Below are 21,484 nucleotides of genomic sequence, written 5' to 3' on the forward strand. Positions count from 1 at the left end.
GAGTGCCTTGGTTCAGTCTTTCAGGTTGTTACCAAATAGACTGGCACACACATACATGCACACCAGTATATGCATAGGGCTTATTCTACTCCTTCTGGATTCAGTACCAGGGACTTGGACTGAGAGTACAGACTGGCTCCACATCTAGCAGGGTAGGGATTTGGGGAAGGGTGGTAAAAGCACTGTGTAGTTTTCCTACCATTTTCAGGTTTTGTTGTTGTTGTTGCTGTTGTTGTTTTGATCTGGTGCTCACCCATCATTTTACTTTGCCAAAGGACTGCCAATACAAAGTACTAGAAATGGGTTGGCATTTACAAAGGAGCTTTACTTGGGGTAAAAGCTTACAGTTCTAAAGTCCAAGTTGAGGTACCATAAGAGGTGCTTTCTCACAAAAGTCAGCTGCTACATGTTAAAGAAAGATGGGTGCTGTTCTCTGCTGAGGATTGAGCTCAGCTGAGAGCAAGTAGGCATATCACAGGGCTCAGCTCCTCTTGAGCTTCTCTGTGGGCCAAACCTCTTTGAGCCTCTCAGGGACTTTTGTTTTCCTACAGTTCTCTCACACTGCAGAATCAAATATGCCAGCTTCCTTTTCTATATCAGACTCAGGAAGGGAGTGGGGACTCAACCTGAGTCATGCCTTACTGATATAGTCAAATTTTATCAAGTAATTTAATCAAAGGACCCTCAACTGAATGTAATGCAATCACACAGTATCTTACCCACAGGAATAAACTAATTAAAAAGCATAATCTTTCTCTTTTTAGGATTCATAAAATAATTTCAAACTGCACACTGAGTTACTGCAATCCTTTAACTGTTTTCTAGAGCTCTGAGAAAGATGACTGTCAGTTTTCATTATTTGTTGAAAGTTTCTATGGGGGAACAGAACCCTGGAATCTCAATCTGCCATTTTGGTCTACCATAAGTCCAACAAACAATGTTTGAAATATCTACAGTGCCCAGATACATAGGGCAAATATTAATATAGAACATTAAATCAGATCACCTACCAGTTCCTGTCAAGATTGTAAAAGGGTTTGGCTCTTTCCGACAAAGTCAACCCAGGGGAAACCATAGATGTGAAAGAGAAATACGAATTTTCAGGAAATTAAAACAAAAGCATGAGAAACATCTCAGCAAACTAAAAGCTGTCTTGAATTTCAATGTGTATGCATGTGTTAGCTGTGGCTTGCAGAAGAGAGCAGCTGGAGGTGGCAGTAAGACTACAGGTTGGAAAAAAAGATAAAAGTAAAAATATGGTAAGAGATAAACCATGGATACCCTAAAAGAAAGCTAGATATATCTAAATAAAAGACAGCTGTATGATATCAATATCATAAAAAGTAGAGTAAATGTTTTTAAAAACCAGTAAAAATTAAATAAGTAGACTTCATAATAAGTGTTTCAATGTATTAGGAAGATACAACAAATCGGAATTTGTATGTACTTTAAAATATAGCCCCAAGACATGAAAGAAAAATGGACAGATCTACTAAGTGTGAAATCCAGTCATCATTTTGTCATCTGCCTTATAGAACAAGCAGACAAAACAAAACAAAACAAAAAAACAATGAGAATACAGAAGATCAAGAATCTTGATAATAATGAGATCTAATAGATACATAAGAGGATGTAGCAATTCAACAACTGCAGAATATATTCTTTATAAGCACATACAAAACATTACAAAACTCAATATACATGAATTATTTAAAAAATCCACAATTTCCACTTTTCATTTATGTGCTTTCTCTCCTTTGTGCATGATCAGTCTCATCAGAGGTTTATTAATTTTATTTGTCTCCTGAAAGAGCCAAACTCTTGGCTTGGCACTTTATTTACTGTATATTTGTTTTTATTTATATTAATTTCTGCCCTTTATTATCTCCTTTTTCCTATTTCTTTTGAGTTTTTTGTGTTTGTTTTAGGTCATTAATTTTCAGTCACTCTTCTTTTGTAATAAATACACTTAAAATATGAATTCCCTTCTAAGCATGGCTTTCTTGATATTTCCCATAAGTGTAGGTATGTTTTATCTTATTATTTTGTTAAAATATTTATATGGAACGATACACAACCTTGAAAAGCTAAGTCACCCTTTAAAAAGATGAAAGAGGGGGGTCCTTGTCCTATCAGATATTAAGACAAATTGCATGGCCAGAATAATAAAAAAACTGTGTGATAAAGACTCAAGAGCAAACAAGACAATGGAAGCGTACAGACAGTTAAGACACAGAAACTCAATATACAATAAAGGTGGTAGTATAAATCTGTGGCTAAGGATTGTTTAGTAAATTGCACAGCTCGTTGTAAGGGGAGAAACCCCCCAGCATCACTAGTTAACACCACATACTAAGGGAGATATTAGATAGGCTGAACTCTCAAATGTGAAAAATAAAACCAAAAAGTTAATAGTTAAGGAATCCATGAACAAAATTAATAGGCAGCGGGCAGAATGGGAGTAGATATTCACAATTCCAAAAATCAACAAGGGATTCTCTAGAATATGCAAATAATTTAAAAATGATAATTACTATTAAGAAATGGGCAGAAAGTAGATATAGCTCAAGTGGTTGAGCACCTGCTTCCCATGTATGAGGCCCTGGGTTTGGTCCTCAGGATCTCCTAAAAAAAAAAAAGAAATGGGCAGAAGCTATGAACAAGAATTTACAGATGAAACCTAAAAGGCTTTCTTTCACATGATGAGAATTTCAAACTCATTAATAATTAGAAAATGCACATTAAACAAAAGACATATTAGTCTATACCTATTAGACCGGTAAAAATTAGAGGAATGGATAATGCTAAGCTTGGTGGACCTGTGGAGAGAGGTCACTGCTGATGGGAGTGTAGACGGTGTAGGCATTTTTTCAGAGCAATCTGACAATACTTGGCAAATTAAGCTTAAAATATTTTATGACCTAGCATCCTGCCATAGGGTCTACTTACCAAAGAAATTTTCAAGTGTGTAGGGATATATATGAAGATGTTCACTGCAGTGTTATTTGTGATGACAATGAACTGGAGATAATCTAAATGCCCTTCACAATGGAAGTAGGTAGGCAAAATGTGATGGATTCAGATCAAGGAGTACAAAGAACTAGGTGTGCACATAGCAACAGGGATTCTCTTAAAACATAGTGCTATTACGTAAAATGAGAGTGTGACAGGTTGAATTTTGTGAATATCAAAAAGGAGGAATGGGGTGGGGGGCGTGGGGGGTATACAGGAACCTCTTATATTTTTTAGTGTAACATTTTTTTTCTGATGTATACATCTTCAATAAAATACAATTTACAAAAATGATGTGGTGGGGGTGGGGAGTGGGTTATATGAGAACCTCTTATGTTTCTTGTTTTTTTAATGTTTTTTAATGTAACATTTCTTGTGATCTATTAACTTTAATTTTTAAAAATTTTTTAAGAAAAGTAAAAGATTATGTTTAAACTAATCCATTCCTGCGGGTGTGACGCCCATCTGACTGGATTATGCCAGTGGGACGTGATTCATGTTGAGTCTTAGCCCTCTTGCTGCGTCTGATATAAAGGGAGACAGAGAAAGACAGATACAGGAAAAGGGAGGTGCCATGTTTGACTCTGCCGTGTGAGAGAGAGGCCTACAGGAAAACAGAAGCCTCTGAGAACTGAAGACCAGAAAGAGACAAGCTGAGCTCCAAAAGACGGTAGATTTTGGAGGGAAAGGCAGAGACCTCTGCAGAGCTTGGCAGCCATATTGCTTCACCACCTGGCAACAACCCCAGGATCAACAGTAGCTGACTTTGGTGAGAAACCATCTCTACTGATGCCTTGATTTGGGCATTTCGTGGACTTGGAATTGTAAGCTTTTGCCCCCAAATAACTCCCCATTATAAAATCCAACCGATTTCTTGTACTTTGCATCAGTGGCCCATTGGTAAACTAAAACAGAGAATTATCCAGAAATTATATGCCTTCTGATGGAAGAAGATAGCATCATCTATGAAGCAGTTTTGTAAAATCTGAGTCAGAAAAAGCCTCTAGATACAGTTAACAATTTACAGGAAGTACAAAGGACAGAGGAAAAGTCAAACCAAACCACAAGGAGGCAGAGAACAAAATTCAGACATTAGGGGCAAAATACCTGGCTCCTCAACAAATAAAGTACAAGGAAGAAAGAGAGAGAGGGAGTGAAATGAAAAGGAAACCTATTAGATAATAAGGAATTTTAGCCAGTTGCAATGGATCATCCTTTTTTGGATCCTGATTAAGACAAACTTTTAAAAAACATTTCTTACATTTACGAGACCATTAGAAACTTAAACACTGATTTGGTATTAAGGAATTATTGTTAAAAAGGTTTTAGTTAAGATAATGGTACTACTATATTTATGTTCAAAGAATCCCTATCTTTTTAGATATATATTACACATACTGAAATATTTATGGATGAAACGATTTGTCATCTAGGATTTGCTTCATGATACAGAAAGGGAGAAAACAATTAGGGTAGAGATAAAACGAGGCTGGCTCTAAGTTAATAACTATTGACACTGGGTATATGTAGGTTATGCTTTACTAACATTCTGTGTTTTTGTAGTTTCCAAACTATAAAATTTTTAAAAAGTGCTGAATGAAAAAATTCAAATAGAATGAGATACATAATATGTCATAATTTACATAAATTAAAATAGATGCATAAAAATAATACACATATTGCAAAAAGCACAGAGACAAAGAGATATACATTAAATGCATTTGAGTGGTGGCCTGAGTGGGGGAGGTAAATGGGAGTGGGAAATACAAATGAAAGGGAATAAATAAATTAATAAATAAATGTATTCACATTGAAAGCAGCTCTCTTTTACTGAAACCTAAAAGGCACAAAACAACATTAATCATCACCAACATTAAGTCAATATATAAAGGGAAGGGAATCTTTACATTAGGTTACATAGGTTAGAGCATATTAAGAGAAGAGCATCAGATGTACAGCAAACAATTAATTGTGGTGAAAACCTTAGAGCATAATTATTGATGTTTTTTGCCCAGTTGAATTAGAATCTAGAGAAGAAGGTAGTTACTATGATTAATCCAGGAAGTGATTATTCAGGAGCTCTTTGAAGGACCAGAGATAATTACATTGGTAGGCTAGGGGAATGGGGCATGGCATAGTACCCTGACCAAAGGTAGTGGTCTAAGCAGAAAGTCATGCAGATTAGAGGTGGAAAAGTTTAATAGATAAGAAAGATCTTATACCTCAATCTTTAAAGAGAGAACAAAGATCTTGATCTCTAGGGTAATTAGAAGGAAATACAAGGGATATCATAGTTAGAGTGATAATTTTAAGTTACTTTTCTCAAAACAATCTTTTTTATCACTCTTTAGCTTAAAATGTTTCAGTGACTTCATTTCCCACAGAATAGTCCAAAATTATTAGTATAGCATAATCTGACCCTAACATACCTCTAATTTTATCTATTGCTATCTACCCTATGCAGCTGACTGCATGGAGAAAAACCCTACATTCATTTTTTATTAACTCCCACGGCTACTCCTAACCTTCCCTGGCAACCTGTACTCTACTTTTTGTCTCTAGGAGCCTGCATATTATTTGACTTTTTCTTTGTGGTTATCAAAGGGCTTAAACTTAACATTCTAAATCTATAATAATTTCATTTGTCTTGGTACTTATACACACATAATGTTCCTATATCCCTCTGTCTCCCCACCTTTAGGTAGTTCTAATCACAGCTATATGTTTATACATATTTTAGAGTCTACAATCACTGATTTATCATTAATTTTCTGAATTTGCCTTTTAGAGCCCATAGAAAGCAAAAACTAGAGTTATGAATAAAATAGTGCATGTATTTGATTTACTTATGTACTCATTTACTCGTTATCTCTATTTCTTCATGTGGCTTGACCTGCAGAACTTCCTTCAGCATTTCTTGTAGGGCTGGTCTACTGATGATGAAGTCCCTTAGCATTAGGGAATGTCCAAAACCTTCCATCATGTTTGAAAGATAATTTTTCCAGACATAGAATTCTTGTCTGGCAAATTTCTGCTTTCGGCACTTATAAATATATCATCCCGCTGCCTTCTTGCCTCCATGGATTCTATGAGCAACTGGCACTTAATATTATATTATTGAAGCTCCCTCGTAGGTGACACATTGCCTCTCTCTTGCAGCTTTCAGAATTATTTCTTCATCTTTGGTAATCGACAGTTTGGTTATAAAATGGTCCAGTGTGGATCTATTTGGGTTTATCCTATTTGGAGTCCTTTGAGTGTTTTGGATGTATATATTCATGTCTTTTGCTAATTTGGGGAAGTTTTCAGTCCTTATTTCTTTGAATATTCTCTCTGTCCCTTTCTCTTTTTTCTTTTCCTTCTGTGTATATTGGCATGCCTATTGTGTTCCACAGGTTCCTCCTCAGGCTTGTTAACTTTTTCTCATTCATTCTTCTTTCTGCTCCTCAGAACGAATGATTTCAATTGTCTTATCTTCAAGTTCACAGATTCTTTCTTCTGACAGATTCAATCTACTATTAAGCTGCTCCAGGGAATTTTTTATTTTTGTTACTATGGTCTTCATCTCTGTTTGGTTCCTTGTCATAACTTCCATCTTTCCACTGATATTTTCTTTGTGTTTATCATTTTCCTGATTCCCTTTAGCTCTTTGTACACGTTTTTCTTCAGCCCTTTGAGCACATTTAGAACCATTATTTTAAAGTCTTTGTCTGGAATAACCCAGGCCAACTCCTCCAATCAATGGTTTCTAATGTTTAATCTTCTCCTTTGCCTGTGCTATCACTTCCTCTTTCTTTGTATGTTTTGCAATCTTTTGCTGAAACCTGGACATTTTGATCGTTTAATATATCATTCCTGGAATTCAGACTCTGAGGCATCTATTCCTTAGTTTGTTGGTTTTTTTAAGATTTATTTTTTATTTATTTCTCCCCTATCCCCCAGTTGTCTGCTCTCTGTGTCCATTTGCTGTGTGTTCTTCTGTGACCACTTCTATCCTTATCAGCAGCACCGGGAATCTGTGTTTCTTTTTGTTGCATCATCTTGTTGTTTCAACTCTCCGGAGGTGCGGTGCCATTCTTGGGCAGGCCACACTTTCTTTCGTGCTGGGCGGCTCTCCTTACGGGGTGCACGCCTTGCATGTGGGGCTCCCCTAAGCGGGGAACACCGCTGCGTGGCACAGCACTCCTTGCGCGCATCAGCACTGTGCGTGGGCCAGCTCCACAGGGATCAAGGAGGTCCGGGGTTTGAACTGTGGACCTCCCATGTGGTAGACGGACACCCTATCCATTGGGCCAAGTCTGCTTCCTTATTCCTTAATTTTTTATCCAAGCTAATGTTATGATAGAACTCTATCATATGAATGCTGGGAGCTAACAAACAAACAAAACAAAAGAAAGAAAACACCTTCCCCAGTCTTTGCAGATTGACTTGTACATGTGCTCTCCTTCAGAGCTTAGCCATACAAAGAGTTTAGAGAATAGCTCCAGGCCAAAGCACAGGGACCTCCCTGGTCCCGTCTACACATGTCTTTTGTCTTGAGTATGCATGTGTGGCCCTAGAAATTACCTGATTTTCATGGGTAGGAATGCCCTCTCTTCTCTAGAAAGCAGGTTTTCTCACAGGCACTGCACTGTATTTCTAACAGCCAGCAATTCCTTGCCCCAGGTAATGTTCTATAGGCAAGCACTGTGACCTTCTTCACATGGTTAATTCTGGGATGGCGAGTCCCTGAGGCCACGATCAGACAAGTTGGAAAGACAGACATACATGTTCCTGGCATGTGCATGAGGGTTATCCTGGAACCAGGACCAGAAATTTGCACTGGGAGGGTGAGACCACTCTGTATTGACCCAGTGAGGGTGACATGAGAAAATGTTTTTAAGTAGCTATTTCCTTGGTTCAGCACTTGTCCTGTTACTGTAGTCCTTTAACTGTTTTCCTAGAGTTTTGAAAAAGATGTTTCTGACAGTTCTGACTGGTTGTCCAAAGTTTGTATGGGGGGACAGAGCCCTGGAGATTCTCACTCTGTCATCTTGATTGGGGCAGGGACTACACTTAATCTTAACTTGTTGCATTGCATAAGATATTATTGTAGTACACATATCAGGCACATTCATATTATTGCTAGTATTACAGTCCATCACTGATCCTCTTGGTGTGAATGAATTGATTCAGTTTGAATAATTTCATTCAATATACAGATAAAACATTGTAATTTGTTTATTTGCATATCATATGCAGAAAGAAAATAAGAGATTGAAAGAAGGTATACTACAAATTTCATAACAAATGGAAACTGCAGTGTTCTACAGCACAGCAAAATGGACTGTCAGGTGTATAAAAAAAATTTAAGATAAATAAGTGGACATTAAGAGACAATTCCAGCAAAAAATAGTTTTATAAGATGTTTCTTCTTAATGGTCAAAAAAGAATAAAGAAAATTAGTTTCCTGAAGTCAGAGTTAAATGTCGAACAAACATTATTTAAATGATTTTAAACAATCATGTATAAAACAATTTGGATTCTTACACAAAAAGAAAACTGTTTTTATAGATGGAGTTATTAAAAGAAAGTATTTTGCCTATGGAAATTTTGCTTAAAAATTAGAAGGAAAAGAATAAAAAATATATTTTAAAGAAGTGTAAGATCTGCAATAAACTTTTAAACAATTTTCTGTAGAATACAAGATCTTTCTAATAATAGCAAAGATCTGTTAATTCAGAATTTGAAAACCTGCAAGTTCTTTTTCTAGCTTTAGATAACATTGCAATATGTGAGACACTGCTCAATTAATACCTTTTCAATTGTAAATTATATAAAATGTAAATACATATCAAGTATTTCCAATTAAAATTTAGTGTCCAAATTGATTGCTGGATATGTAAAACACACCAGATTTCAAAGATTTTATACAAATAAGACTGTTAAATATTTCAAAAATTTCTATTCGATTATGCTAAAATGATATTTTAGATATAAAGATTAAATAAAATGTTATTTAAATTAATTTTAACTTTCTTTTTAATTTTTAATGAGGCTACTAGGAAACTGAAAATTATGTGGTTTGTATTATATTTCTACTGGACAACATTATAGAAGATACAGAAACATAGTTCCTGACCATGGGTATTTATCACACAGTGAGAGTGGAAGACTAGAATAGTAGAAATAACTAACTAGAAAGAAGTTTCTAAAGAACCAATAAAAATTCATGAACACTAACTGGGGAAAAGTTCAAGTGCTAAATTCTAGTGGCCCAATTGCAAATCATAATCAGCAATGATGGTCTATAAGTCCAAAGAATGAGATATAGTATTGGAGAATTTGAGCCTTCAAGGGTAGACTTTAATTATATTAAAGTTATACCAAATAATAAGAAAATAATGCAAGTTTTCAAAGTATGGTCTCACTGGTGGCACATGATGTAATCTCAGGTGTTAAGCAAATAAGCATTATTTTATTCACTTTGTACTGACTAGCTCCTGATTATTTTCCCAATGTACATAAGAAATACATAATGAAAATAGTAATTTGTATATTAAGAAAAATATAGTAAACACATGAAATCCATGATTTCACAGAAATTATTGTTTGATAAGAGTTTCATTTATAAGAAAATTACTCAAGTAGAAAGATTTTATAACTATGTTTGTAAAAAAGGCAAAGATTATAGAGGTTTTTTTTTTTTTCACTTTTTCAAGATAGATTTCTGATAGGAAATTGCTCTAAAATATCTATTCAGTAGTTTATCAATTATTAACAAGTTGCCAAAAAATTACTGCCTTAAATTATCTTTAAAAATGAAGTTGTCAGACAGAACTATCCAATGACTCTAGGTACATTTACCTTAATAATCTACAAAAGCTCCGCCGATAACTCAACCGCTGGCTAGCTGCAGCAACACTGGGAGGAAGAGGAGGCCGGGGTGGGAAATAAACTAGTGTTGTAGAAAATATTAAGCAGACAACTCCAAATTCTGAAAGGAAAAAAAAAACAAAAAACAACCAATAGAGTAAAATATTAACCAGCAACACAAAAGAAGTTGAAAATTTCAGGTGTTTGTTTACCTAACAAATACTTATTAAGCATCAACTAAGCCCTAGCATTATATCCAGATAAGCAAAATATAGCATCTAGCCAAGATAGCTCAATCTGGTGAGAAAGATGGATAAGGAATGAGATAAATTTTAGCAGATTGTAGGTAAGAAGTCATATGATAAGCAAAGAAGTATGGTGGTACTAGTGAAAAATGTTACTCTAAGGAAATAATACATTAAAAACCAATAGCAGCTTACTATAAAAGAGGGAAACATAGGTCTAGGATAATTGTCTAAAAAATATGGTACTGAGAAAGAATACGATTGAGAAAACTGATAAGAAAAAGATAGGAGAAGGTTTGTTTGATCAATTACAGGAGAATATTATGACACATATTGCACGCCAGACCCAGTTTAGAGGTTACATGGGAAATTTGAACAAAGTAAGAAACCATAAAAAATAAGACACCAAGGCACAGAGAGCAGAACTTAAATACCAGCTAATGTAGAATATTAAGCAATCAGAAGTAAAATGAACACCCAAACAATCTTAGTTTGACACCATTGCAGAAGGGAAGGTACTGGGAGTCCTGATAATTCTAAGAGTTTAAGCCAACTTTTGTTACCTGTACCTAATTTAGTAGAAAACTATCACTCTGGTAGTCAGGATAGTAGTGTATAGACCTGACTATGCAATTAATTAACTTGGACCTTTGACAAATCCCTTACTCTTTCTGGGCATTTAATAAAGGAATTGGGCAAAGTGATTTCTAGAGGTCCTTTGAGCTGAATAATTCTAATTCTAGGCCTATATTCTTAACAGAAGATAACAATATTCCCATGATACTCAACAACAGAAAATTTCATTTAACCCAATTAGAAATTCATATATTTCTTAAAAACATATATTCTTAAAAACGAAACCATTAACACTTATTCTTTTTTTCTGGTCTGAGAAGCAAAAAAGTTACATTTTTTTGGTAAAATTTACAGTAACACTGAATGAACACCTTTCAGATGCCTAGAGGTCATTTGCAAATCCTCTTCTGTAGCTGGCATGTTCATATTCCTTGTCCATCTTTCTACTAGAGTTTTTATAAACAGTTTTATTGAAACATAATTTACAAAGCATCCAATTCACCCATTTAAAGTATACAATTCAGTGGCTTTTAGTAAATGTACAAAGTTGTGCAAACATCATCAACTTTAGAACTTATTCCTCACTCCCCCCCACAAAAAAAAACATGTACCCATTTGAAGTCACACCCTCACTGACCTGTAAACCCACCTATCCTAGGTAACCAGTAATCTACTTTCAGTCTCCATGGATTTCATTATTATGGACATTTCATATAAATGGAATCATAAAACATGTTATCTTTTGAGATTGGCTTGATTCACTTAGCATAATATTTTCAAGCTTCATTCATGATGTAGGATATATCAGTACTTTATTATTTTCTATTGCCAAATAATACTCAATTGTATGGCTATACCATATTTAGTTTATCCATTCATCAGTTTATAGACATTTGAGTTGTTTCCACTTTTTGGCTATTATGAATAAAGTTGCAATGAACTTTTGTGTACAAATTTTTGCGTAGATGTAGGTTTTCATTTTGTTTCGGTACATATCTACAGATGGAATTGCTGAATCATGTAGTAATCCATGCCTAACATTTTGACAAACAGCCAAACTGTTTTCCAAAGCAACTTCACCATTTTACATTCCCACTAGCAATATATGAGGGTATTAATTTCTCTATATCATCAATATTTACTGTCTTTATGATTACAGCTATTCTAGTGGGTGAGAAGTAGTATCTCATGGTCAACAGAAATCAAAGGAGAGAGGAGAGGATAATTGCCGTGTACACTGCCACGTGAAAGAAAAGTCAAGCAACACCAAAGATTGCTGGCCATCCAGAATATACCAATCCCAGGAAGAAGCAAGCATTCTAGCCTCTGAAACTGTGGGCCAATAAATTCCTGTTGTTAAGACAACCCATTCTATGGTATTTGTCTGCAGCTATGACACTGAAACAGCTTATGGTGCATTTTTTAAGTTAATTTTTGTGTATGGTTTAAGGAAGGGTCCAAATTCTTTCTTTTGCAGGTAGATACCCTGTTATTCCATCATCATTTGTTGAAAAGACTATTCTTTCCCTACAGAATTTTTTGGCATCCCTGTCAAAATTCAACTTACCAAAAATGTAATCATTTATTTTTGAAATCTTATTTCTGTTCCATTGATGATATGTCTATCCTTATGCCAATACCAAACTGTATTGATTAGTGTAGCTTTATACTAAGTTTTGAAATCAGAAGTGTGAGTCCTCCTACTTTGTTCTTTTTCAAGATTGTTTGGCTACTCTGAGTGCCTTGCATCTCCATATGAATTTTAGGATCAATTGGTCAATTGTGGCAGTTTGATATTATTTAAGAATTCTAAAAAGGAGATATTATTTTGCAAACTGGTCTGTTTACAATCAAAGGGTGTGATACCCTTTGATTGTACTAGATTCAGCTGAGACAGCTGATTAAATTATGTTAAGATTAGGGCATTGATTCAACCACGGCATTAGAGTGCAACTCAGTGTTGAGTCCCAGCCCCTTTGGGCTGATAAAACAGACTCTCACATGGAAGTGGACACACAGAAGAACAAAGAAAAGGACACGGCAGAGGAAAGAACTTAGTTTTGATGCTGGAGCATATAGGTAGGTTGAACATATAGGTATGTTCAACTTTTTTATCATTTCTTGAATTGTTTCCAGCAGTTTGTATCTTTCTAGGAATTTGTTCATTTCATCTTAGGTATCTAATTAGTTGGCATAGAGTTGTTCATAGTATTATACTACAACCTTTTAATTCTAAAAGGTCAATAGTAATTTCCACTATTTCATTCCTAATATTAGTAATTTGAGTTGTCTTTTTGCCTTCAGTCTAGCTAAAGGTTTCCCAAATTTCTTTTTAATCTTTTGAAAGAACCGTTTTTTGGTTTTGTTGATTTTTCTCTATTTAAATTCCCTATTTTCATTTTATTTCTACTCTAATATTACTTCCTTCTGCTTGCTTTAGTTAAGTTTGTTCTTCTTTCACAGTAACTTAAGGTGGAATGTTAGATTACTGATCTGAAGTTTTTCTTCTTTTTTATTGTAGTCATTTAAACCTATAAATTTCCCTTGATCTCTGCTTTAGGCAAATCTCTTAAGTTTTGGTATGCTGTGTTTTCATTTTATTCATCTCAATGAATTTTCTAATTTCCCTTGTGATTATTTCTTTGACACAGTTATTTAGGCATTTGATTAATTTACACATATTAGTGGATTTCTCAAATTTCCTTACGTTACTGATTTCTAATTTTCTTTCATTGTGTTTGGAGAACATACTTCATATGATACTTTTAAATTTATTGAAGCTTGTTTTGGGTCTGGTATATGGACTAGCTTGAAGAATGTTCTGGATGTGTTCAAGAATATGTATTTTGGTGTTATATTTCTATAGATTTCAGCTAGGTCTAGTTGTTTTATATTGCTGTTCAAGTCTCTTACATCCTTGTTCATTGTTCTATAAATTATTCAAAGTAGGATAAAGACTTCAACTATTTTTAAGTTGTCTTTTTCCCTTCAATTTTGCCCATTTTTGCTTTATGTATTTTCGGGTTCTACTGTTAGGTGTATATATATGTATTTGTAATTTCTATGTCTACTAGATTGTGACAATTTGAAATAATTTTTGTGAGTCCCAGAAAGAGAAAGACTATTTCTTTGGGTGTGATACCATTTGATTGTATTAAATTCAGAGAGCGGCCTCTGATAAAGTTTACTTGATAAAATCAATTTAGGGCTTCTGACTGGGCTATGTCAGTAACTCAGCTCAAGTTGAGTCCCCACTTCCCTGAGGGGCTGATATAAATGGATACTCACTCAAGAAGTCACAGGAAGAGAAAGAGCTCTATCATTTTTTATCCTGGGACCCTGGGGAGAGATAATCCATTTGCCTGAGAGCATACAGCTGACCTTGGGAAGAGAGCCCAGACTGATAAAGACAGCCCAGAAAGAAACTAGCCCTATGCCAGGAGAGCAGCCTTGAGAGACAAGCCCTATGCCAGCAGCAGCTGAGAGAGAGGAAGCCCAGAGGGGAGATATCAGCAACTGTCTTGCTTCAACTCATGGCAACTGACTTGGGTTAGAAAGCAACCTTGAGTTGGATTCTTCTGGACCTTCTAGCTGTAAGCTTTTACACCAAATAAATACCCTTTAAAGAAGCCAACAGATTTCTGGTACTTTGCATTAGCACCCCTTTTACAAACTAATACACAGATGGATTAACTTTTTATCATTATAAAAATGTACTAAATTATCTCTAGTAACATTTTGTGTTGTTTAAATTCTATTTGTTCTTTTATTAGTATAGCTACTCCAGTTAACTTATGGTTGCTGTTTCCATGGTATATCTTTTTACATCCTTTTATTTTCAATATTCTATCTTCGAAACTAGAGTATGTTTCCTGTAAACAACATATAATGAGGCTCTGTTTTTTTTAATCCAGTCTGACAAACTCTGCCTTTTGACTGAATTGCTTAATCCATACACATTTAATGTTATTAATGATAAGTTTAGATTTATGTGTGATATTTTACTTTTTGTTATATTTATGTTTCATGTCTTTTTATATGTCCTGTTTTTCCTTTACTGCTTTCTTTTGCATTAAGTGAATATTTTCTAGTGTAAGATTTTAATTCTTTTAAAATGATTTTTTCACTTAATTTTTTTTGTTATTTTCTTGCTCTAGGGTTTACAACATATCTCTTTACTTATCAGAATCTACTTCAGCTTATACTAACAATTACAATGACATATAGAAAGGTTACTCTTATATTGTTCTATTCCCTCTTCCTCTATTTTGTGATTACTATTGGCATCCATGTTACATCTATATGTAACAAACCCAGTAATAGCGTTATAATTATTTATATAATTTATATTGATTTATATAATTTTATGTCTTTTAAAGGAGTTGAGAGTAAGTATGTATTCAGAGAGTTTGTGACATTAACCTTCTTATTTACTATTTCTGGTTTTCTTCAGTTTATCCTGTGACTTGAGTTACCATTTGGTGTCATTTTCTTTTGCTATACTGCTTTGCTCCCACCTGCCTCCTTTGTTCTATTATTGTCAGATAGATTAGATTTTCATGTTATAGACTCAATAGTAAAATATATATATATAGCTTTACACAATTGCTTTTTAAATTGGTTAAGAGAAGAAATATGGAATTATACTTTTATAGATACATAATTACCTTTACTGGCATTTTTGTTTCTTTGGGTAGATTTGAGTCATGTCTAATGTCATTTATTTTCAGCCTGAAGAACTTCCTTATGATTGTTTTTGTAAGAGGGTCAGCTTGAAATGAATTCTTTCAGCTCTAGTTTATCTGCGAAAGTCTTTATTTTGCCTTAATTTTTGAAAGTCAGTTTTGCTGAATAGTTTTTTTTTCTTTCAGAGCTGTGAATATGTCATCCCACTCCCATCTGGTTTCCATTATTTCTGATGAGAAGTGAGATGAGAAGTCTTGCACATGACTTTGTCATTTTCTTTTGCTTATTTCAAGATTTCTCTTTGTTGTAGGCTTTTAACATTGTTACTATAATGTGTCTGAGTGTGGCTATTTTGGTTTATCCTACTTTGAGTTCAGTAAGCTTCTTGGATGTGTAGATTAAAGTTTGTGATCATATTTGGGAAGTTTTCAGTCATTATTTCCTCAAATATTTTTCTTCCTCTTTCTTCTCCTTTTGGTACTCCCATTACACACATGTGGTGTGCTTAATGGTGTCCCCTATTTCTCTAGGGATTTCACCATTTTTCATTCTTTTTTCTCTATTCCCAGACTATATAATATCTATTGATATATATTCAAGTTTGCTGATTCCTTCTTCTGCCAGTTCATATCTGTTCAGGACCATTAATGAATTTTTCATTTTGGTCACTGTACTTTTCAATTCCAGAATATCCTTTAAAAATAATTTCTATCTAATTATTGATAGTTTCTATTTTATCAGATGTTGTCATTATACCTCCCTTTTTTTCTAATGGAGGCTCATAGGAAATGCTTGAGATTTTTGTATTTTGCATATGCTGAATTATTTCAAAACAAAGGTCAATATCATATTAATATTTTCTTCTCATATGATGAGAAAGAATCATTTTTTCCACACTAATCTAGGTCTCTACAGAGAATTATTGTGACCCTCATTTTTGCCTTTACTTTTAGTTCAATTAGAAAAAAATAAAAATAAAATACCCACTGCCTATTCTCTATCCTCCAACAGGAGTCAGCAAACTATGGTCCATAGGCCATATGTAGCCCAGTGCCTGCTTCTGTATTGTCTGCAAGCTAAGAATGGTTTTTACAGTTTTAAATAGTTTGAAAAAAAATCAGAAGAATGCTTTATGATGTGAGAAAATCATATAAAATTCAAATTTCATTGTATATAAGTAAAGTTTTATTGGAACACAGCCATATTCATTTGTTTACATATTGTATATGGCTATATTCACATTATAAGGCCAGGGCTGCATAGCTGTGACCAGGATTGTAAACGCTAAAATATTTACTATCTGGCCTTTACAAAAAAGGTCTGCCAATCCCTGCTCTACCTATTCAATCCACTAACATCACTGAGTTTGAAGGTATTTACTGAATAGAAGCTATTATACCTGGCTATTTGGGGAAACACAAAGGAAAAAGAGGATATGTCCCTACTTACAACTTAATGAAGGAAGATAAGGACAATATGAATGAAAAAAAAGCCCATAAAAAGAATATAGAAATGTATATTTTACCATTGATATATATTTATGAGGGCTTTGAGAGTTGTTAGCATAATTTACTTTATGAGTCTTTAATCTTATAAGGTAGTGATTCTAGGAAGGTATTTTTAATTGGAATGAAAGGTCAGAGGACAATATTTTGGGGAGGTGGATTGGCAAATATGAAAGCACTGAAGTAATAACTGGAAGCTTTGAGACTCTGCTTGACTGCGTGGGAACTATGAGCCAGGAGGATGGAGAACATTAATGCAGTTGCCTAAAAGTTTTGTCATAACTTGCAAAATTATGTGGGACAGAATGTAAACTATAATGTAAATTATAATCTATGGTCAGTGACAATGCTACAATGTCTTCATAGTTGTAACAAATGTTCCACACTAATGAATGATGTTGTTAATATGGGGAAAGTGTGGGAGGGGTAGGGAGTGGGGCATATGAGAATCCCCTACATTTTTTATATAACATTTATGTAATCTAAGGTATCTTTTTAAAAGACATATTTAAAAATATATATATAAAAATATATATATATAAAATCACCTTCAGCTACTGAGAGGTGATCTCTAGACCCCTGGGATGTCATGCCTGATAGGAATGTTTCTGTTTGCTTGGGGACTTTGGTCAAGGATAGTCTAAGTTTATGATTTGCAATGGGGGATATGGGCCACACAGTATCAGTTCTGTCTCCAGAGGGGCTGAAGACAAAAGGTCAGCCACACAGGCAGTATGGGATCATACAAACTCTGAATACCAAAGGCTCAGATGAGTTTTCTTGTTTGGCAATACTCCGTGCATTCTGTTATACACTGTGGCTGGAAGGAGTTGATACTGTCCATGATTCCAAGGAGAAAGGACAACGGGAAGCTCTGTATGTTAAGGGTGGAGGGAGCTACTCCTGGAGTTTGCCTTATGCATCTGTTTCCTTGGCTGATTTTAATCTGTATCCTTTCCCCGTAATAAACCATAACCATGAGTACAAAAGCTTTCAGTGAGTTCTGTGAGTCCTTGGTGAATTACTGAATCTGAGGGTGGTTTGGGGAATCCCCCAAACTTGCAACTGGTGTCAGAAGTGAGGGTGGTCTGCTGTGGCCTAGACTCCCTCAAACTTCTGAGTTGGCAAAACTCTCACAATGTGTCATACGGTGCTGAATAGTAAATGGATGAGATGGGAAAGTGAAATTAAGAAATAACCTTCCATGTAGTAACAATACATTTTAAACCTAATAGCCTATAAAGAGTATAAGTTTTAAATAATCATTTCCACATTATGTGACTAATTTTCTTAAAAATTTCATATGAAGTGATCTTGTATACAGTAAAAATGACTGGGCAAAGGCAAAGTATAACAGAAAGAAAATAGACTTCAAAATACCTGCATATAATACAGTCTCTATACGATCTTTAATATGGGCCCTGCTATTCTCTGCAGCCAGAAGAGGTGAAGTCCCATTGGGAGCTGGAACAACAAGAGGTCCAACTAAAAATGCACATGCTCCACCAAGATAACTGAGCATTGACGCAATGGCTGTGGCAGTGGCCCGTTCATCTGCAGAAAACCATGTTGTAGAGAGGAATGGAGCAGCATTCATTACAGTTGGACCTGCCAATCCATTTAACATCTGTCCTCCGTGGATCAGTCTGGAATTAAAAAAATTTTAAAAGGCTGTAAGGCATCTTCTAAGACAAAGAAACTGCCAATGAATAGTGTTTAACTATGCAATAAGTATGACATATCTGTAAAGAATATGGTATACTAAATGGTAAAGTATGTTGACAGTCTATGAGTAGATGTAGTAATAGTTACCATTTACTCTTTTCAAAATATTTATGAAACCTCTGATTTGTGCCACATACCAAGCTAAGTACTTCATATACCTTATTTCCTGTAATCCTATTATCATTCTCATTTATTTAGATATAAAAATCTAGGCTCAAAAAGAGGAAGACTTGCCAAAATGTTAACAGGCAAATCTGAATTTTATATCCAGGTCTGACTCCAAAACACATACCCCTTTTATTACATTGCCACTCATGAACAGGCTGTGTGCCACCAGCCCCACAAATAATTCAGTTATAATCAACATTTCATGTCTACCATGTGCCCAATATTAGAAATACAAAAAATTAAAAGTTATGATAGTATTATCTTTTTATTTATTTTACAAATAAATTACATCAAAAGTATAAGAGGGGAAGCAGACTTGGCCCAATGGATAGGGCATCCGCCTACCACATGCGAGGTCCACGTTTCAAACCCTGGGCCTCCTTGACCCGTGTGGAGCTGGCCCATGCGCAGTGCTGATGTGCGTAAGGAGTGCCGTGCCATGCAGGGGTGTCCCCTGCACAGAGGAGCTCCACGCGCAAGGAGTGTGCCCCGTAGGGAGAGCCGCCCAGCGCGAGAGAAAGTGCAGCCTGCCCAAGAATGGCGCCGCACACACAGAGAGTTGACACAACAAGATGACACAACAAAAAGAAATACAGATTCCTGGTGCCGCTGATAAGGATAGAAGTGGTCACAGAAGAAAACACAGCGCATGGACACAGAGAGCAGACAACTGGTGTGGGGGGGCAGCATGGAGAGGAAAGAAAAAATAAAAAATAAATCTTCAAAAAAAAAGTATAAGGGATTCCCATATATATCACTGTTTCCCCTCCCACATCTTCCTCAATTACTAACATCTTACAATTGTGTGGTACATTTGTTACAAATGAATAAATATTGAAGTACTGCTACTAACCAAGGTCTGTAATTTACATTGTGGTTTACACTTAATTCCAATGCCCTAAAAATGCCCTATCATTCCCTTTCCTTCCCCCTCAGAACCTCTGGCAACCACTATCTTTATAAAATTGTTACATGTTCTTCCATTACTACAATATTAATAAGTTTACTTTGTCCACGGTTGCATTTCTCTGTTATGCTTGTGCATTCCTCAACCTTGAGGATTTAGGGATGGTGATGCCCGCTCTGCCTCATGTTGAAGGAGGTTTAGATATTATGGGATAGATGGAAGGAATGACCTTGCTTCAGTTATAGGAACTTTTCTTTTGGGATGGGGATTGTCCATCATCATCATTTTGTTAGTTGTCCTGGGAGAGTCTGATGATCTGAGAATAGGTGTTAGCCACAACTCTTCTATGATTCAGGGCTCAACAAGTATAAGAAGAGACCAAAGATTAAAATCTCTGAGACATATATTTAATAGGCACAGTGCTGATTATAGGCTCAAATAAAAGGGATAAAAGAATCATATGTAGGGAAATTATAAATGACTCTAACTCTGGTACATTGGGGAAAGAGGTTGTCATGCATTTCAAGGGAAGGCTCACCGAATGGGTGCTGATTTCAAGGGACTCTGTGCCTTGCCTGTAGTGTCCAGATAGCTCTAAAGCCCCCAGGAGCACCCTTATTTGAGACTTTGTTCACAAGGGCAGTTAGTGAGATCTACCTGAGATATGTATAAGTGTAACCTCTGGAATTATCTCCCGACTCATTTTGAAATCTCTTAGCTGTAAAAACTCTTTTGTATTTGATGTTTCTACCTTTTGGTCAAGGTCTTTTTCCAAATGCATTCCTGGTTGGTGCTTGGTATTAATCCCTTGGTGCCGGGGAGGCTAATCCCCAGGAGTCATGCCCCATACCAGGGGAAATTCATTTACTGAATTTGGCTGAGAAAGGCCACATTTGAGAAACAAGGAGGTTTTCAGGAGGTTACTCTTTGGCAATAGTCATTATTAGGCTAGGTTTCAATTTCTACAAGAATAATGTTCGGAGTTACATGCATTAATATTGAAAGTTTGACATATTGGTATGTTTTCTTTTTATTAGGCACTGCCTATGTTCTCTGGAGATTCTTGTCCCTCTACCTGAGAATGTAGCAGGACTCTCCAGGATGGGAATTTCATATTTTGTTGTTTATTTTGTGGGTCTCCACCTACAGAGATAATGCCCTATGGCAATATGAACACATTTATATTCCACAGAAGCATTCCCCAGGTGCACCCTTTCCCACAAATCCCTCCACCATTGACTCCCTGCACCAGTTACCCTCCTTTGCCATATTTGCCATAAGAACATTACCGCAATTGTATTTTCAACCACAGACCTCCACCCCCCAGAGTTTACCTGTTCCTTCCTCCAGCCCTCTCCCCTAGTTCCATGGAAAGTCCAACCCATCTACCCAACCCTCCTCACCCTCATATTCCAGCACCATCGACCCCACTCACATCTCTGCACCCCATCAACCCCGTCCACTGCCAAACCACCCCCTTCTACCTTATCATAGATTCTGTGCAGACTGAGTGGCTCACCACTCTCTACTATATTTCTGTCTTTGGATAACCTATCTTCTAGAATCTGTCTCTGTGAGGCTGCTCAATAATATGCTTAAGTCATATCATCAGTGAGGTCATGCAGTATTTGTCCTTTAGTGACTGGCTTACTTCACTCAACATAAAGTCCGTGAGATTCATCCTTGTTATCACGTGTGTCAAATCTTCATTCCTTCTTATACCTGAGTAATAGTCCATTGTATATATATACATCACATTTTGCTTATCCATTTATCAATTGATGGACACTTGGGTTGTTTCTGCC

General features: G+C 35.6%; 1 protein-coding gene across 1 annotated transcript in view; it reads right to left on the reverse strand.

The window, feature by feature from the left end:
- Positions 1-21,484, reverse strand: part of SLC49A4 (solute carrier family 49 member 4) — a 140,635-nt gene that overhangs the window by 64,944 nt on the left and 54,207 nt on the right. Inside the window, exons 3-4 of the mRNA XM_004467150.5 lie at positions 18,260-18,525; positions 9,859-9,988 (exon numbers count right to left, since the gene is read on the reverse strand). Of these exons, the coding sequence (XP_004467207.1) occupies positions 9,859-9,988; positions 18,260-18,525 (396 nt within the window). The remainder of the gene's footprint in view (positions 1-9,858; positions 9,989-18,259; positions 18,526-21,484) is intronic.

This window comes from Dasypus novemcinctus, chromosome 4, assembly GCF_030445035.2.
Source record: "Dasypus novemcinctus isolate mDasNov1 chromosome 4, mDasNov1.1.hap2, whole genome shotgun sequence".
Lineage (NCBI taxonomy): Eukaryota > Metazoa > Chordata > Mammalia > Cingulata > Dasypodidae > Dasypus > Dasypus novemcinctus.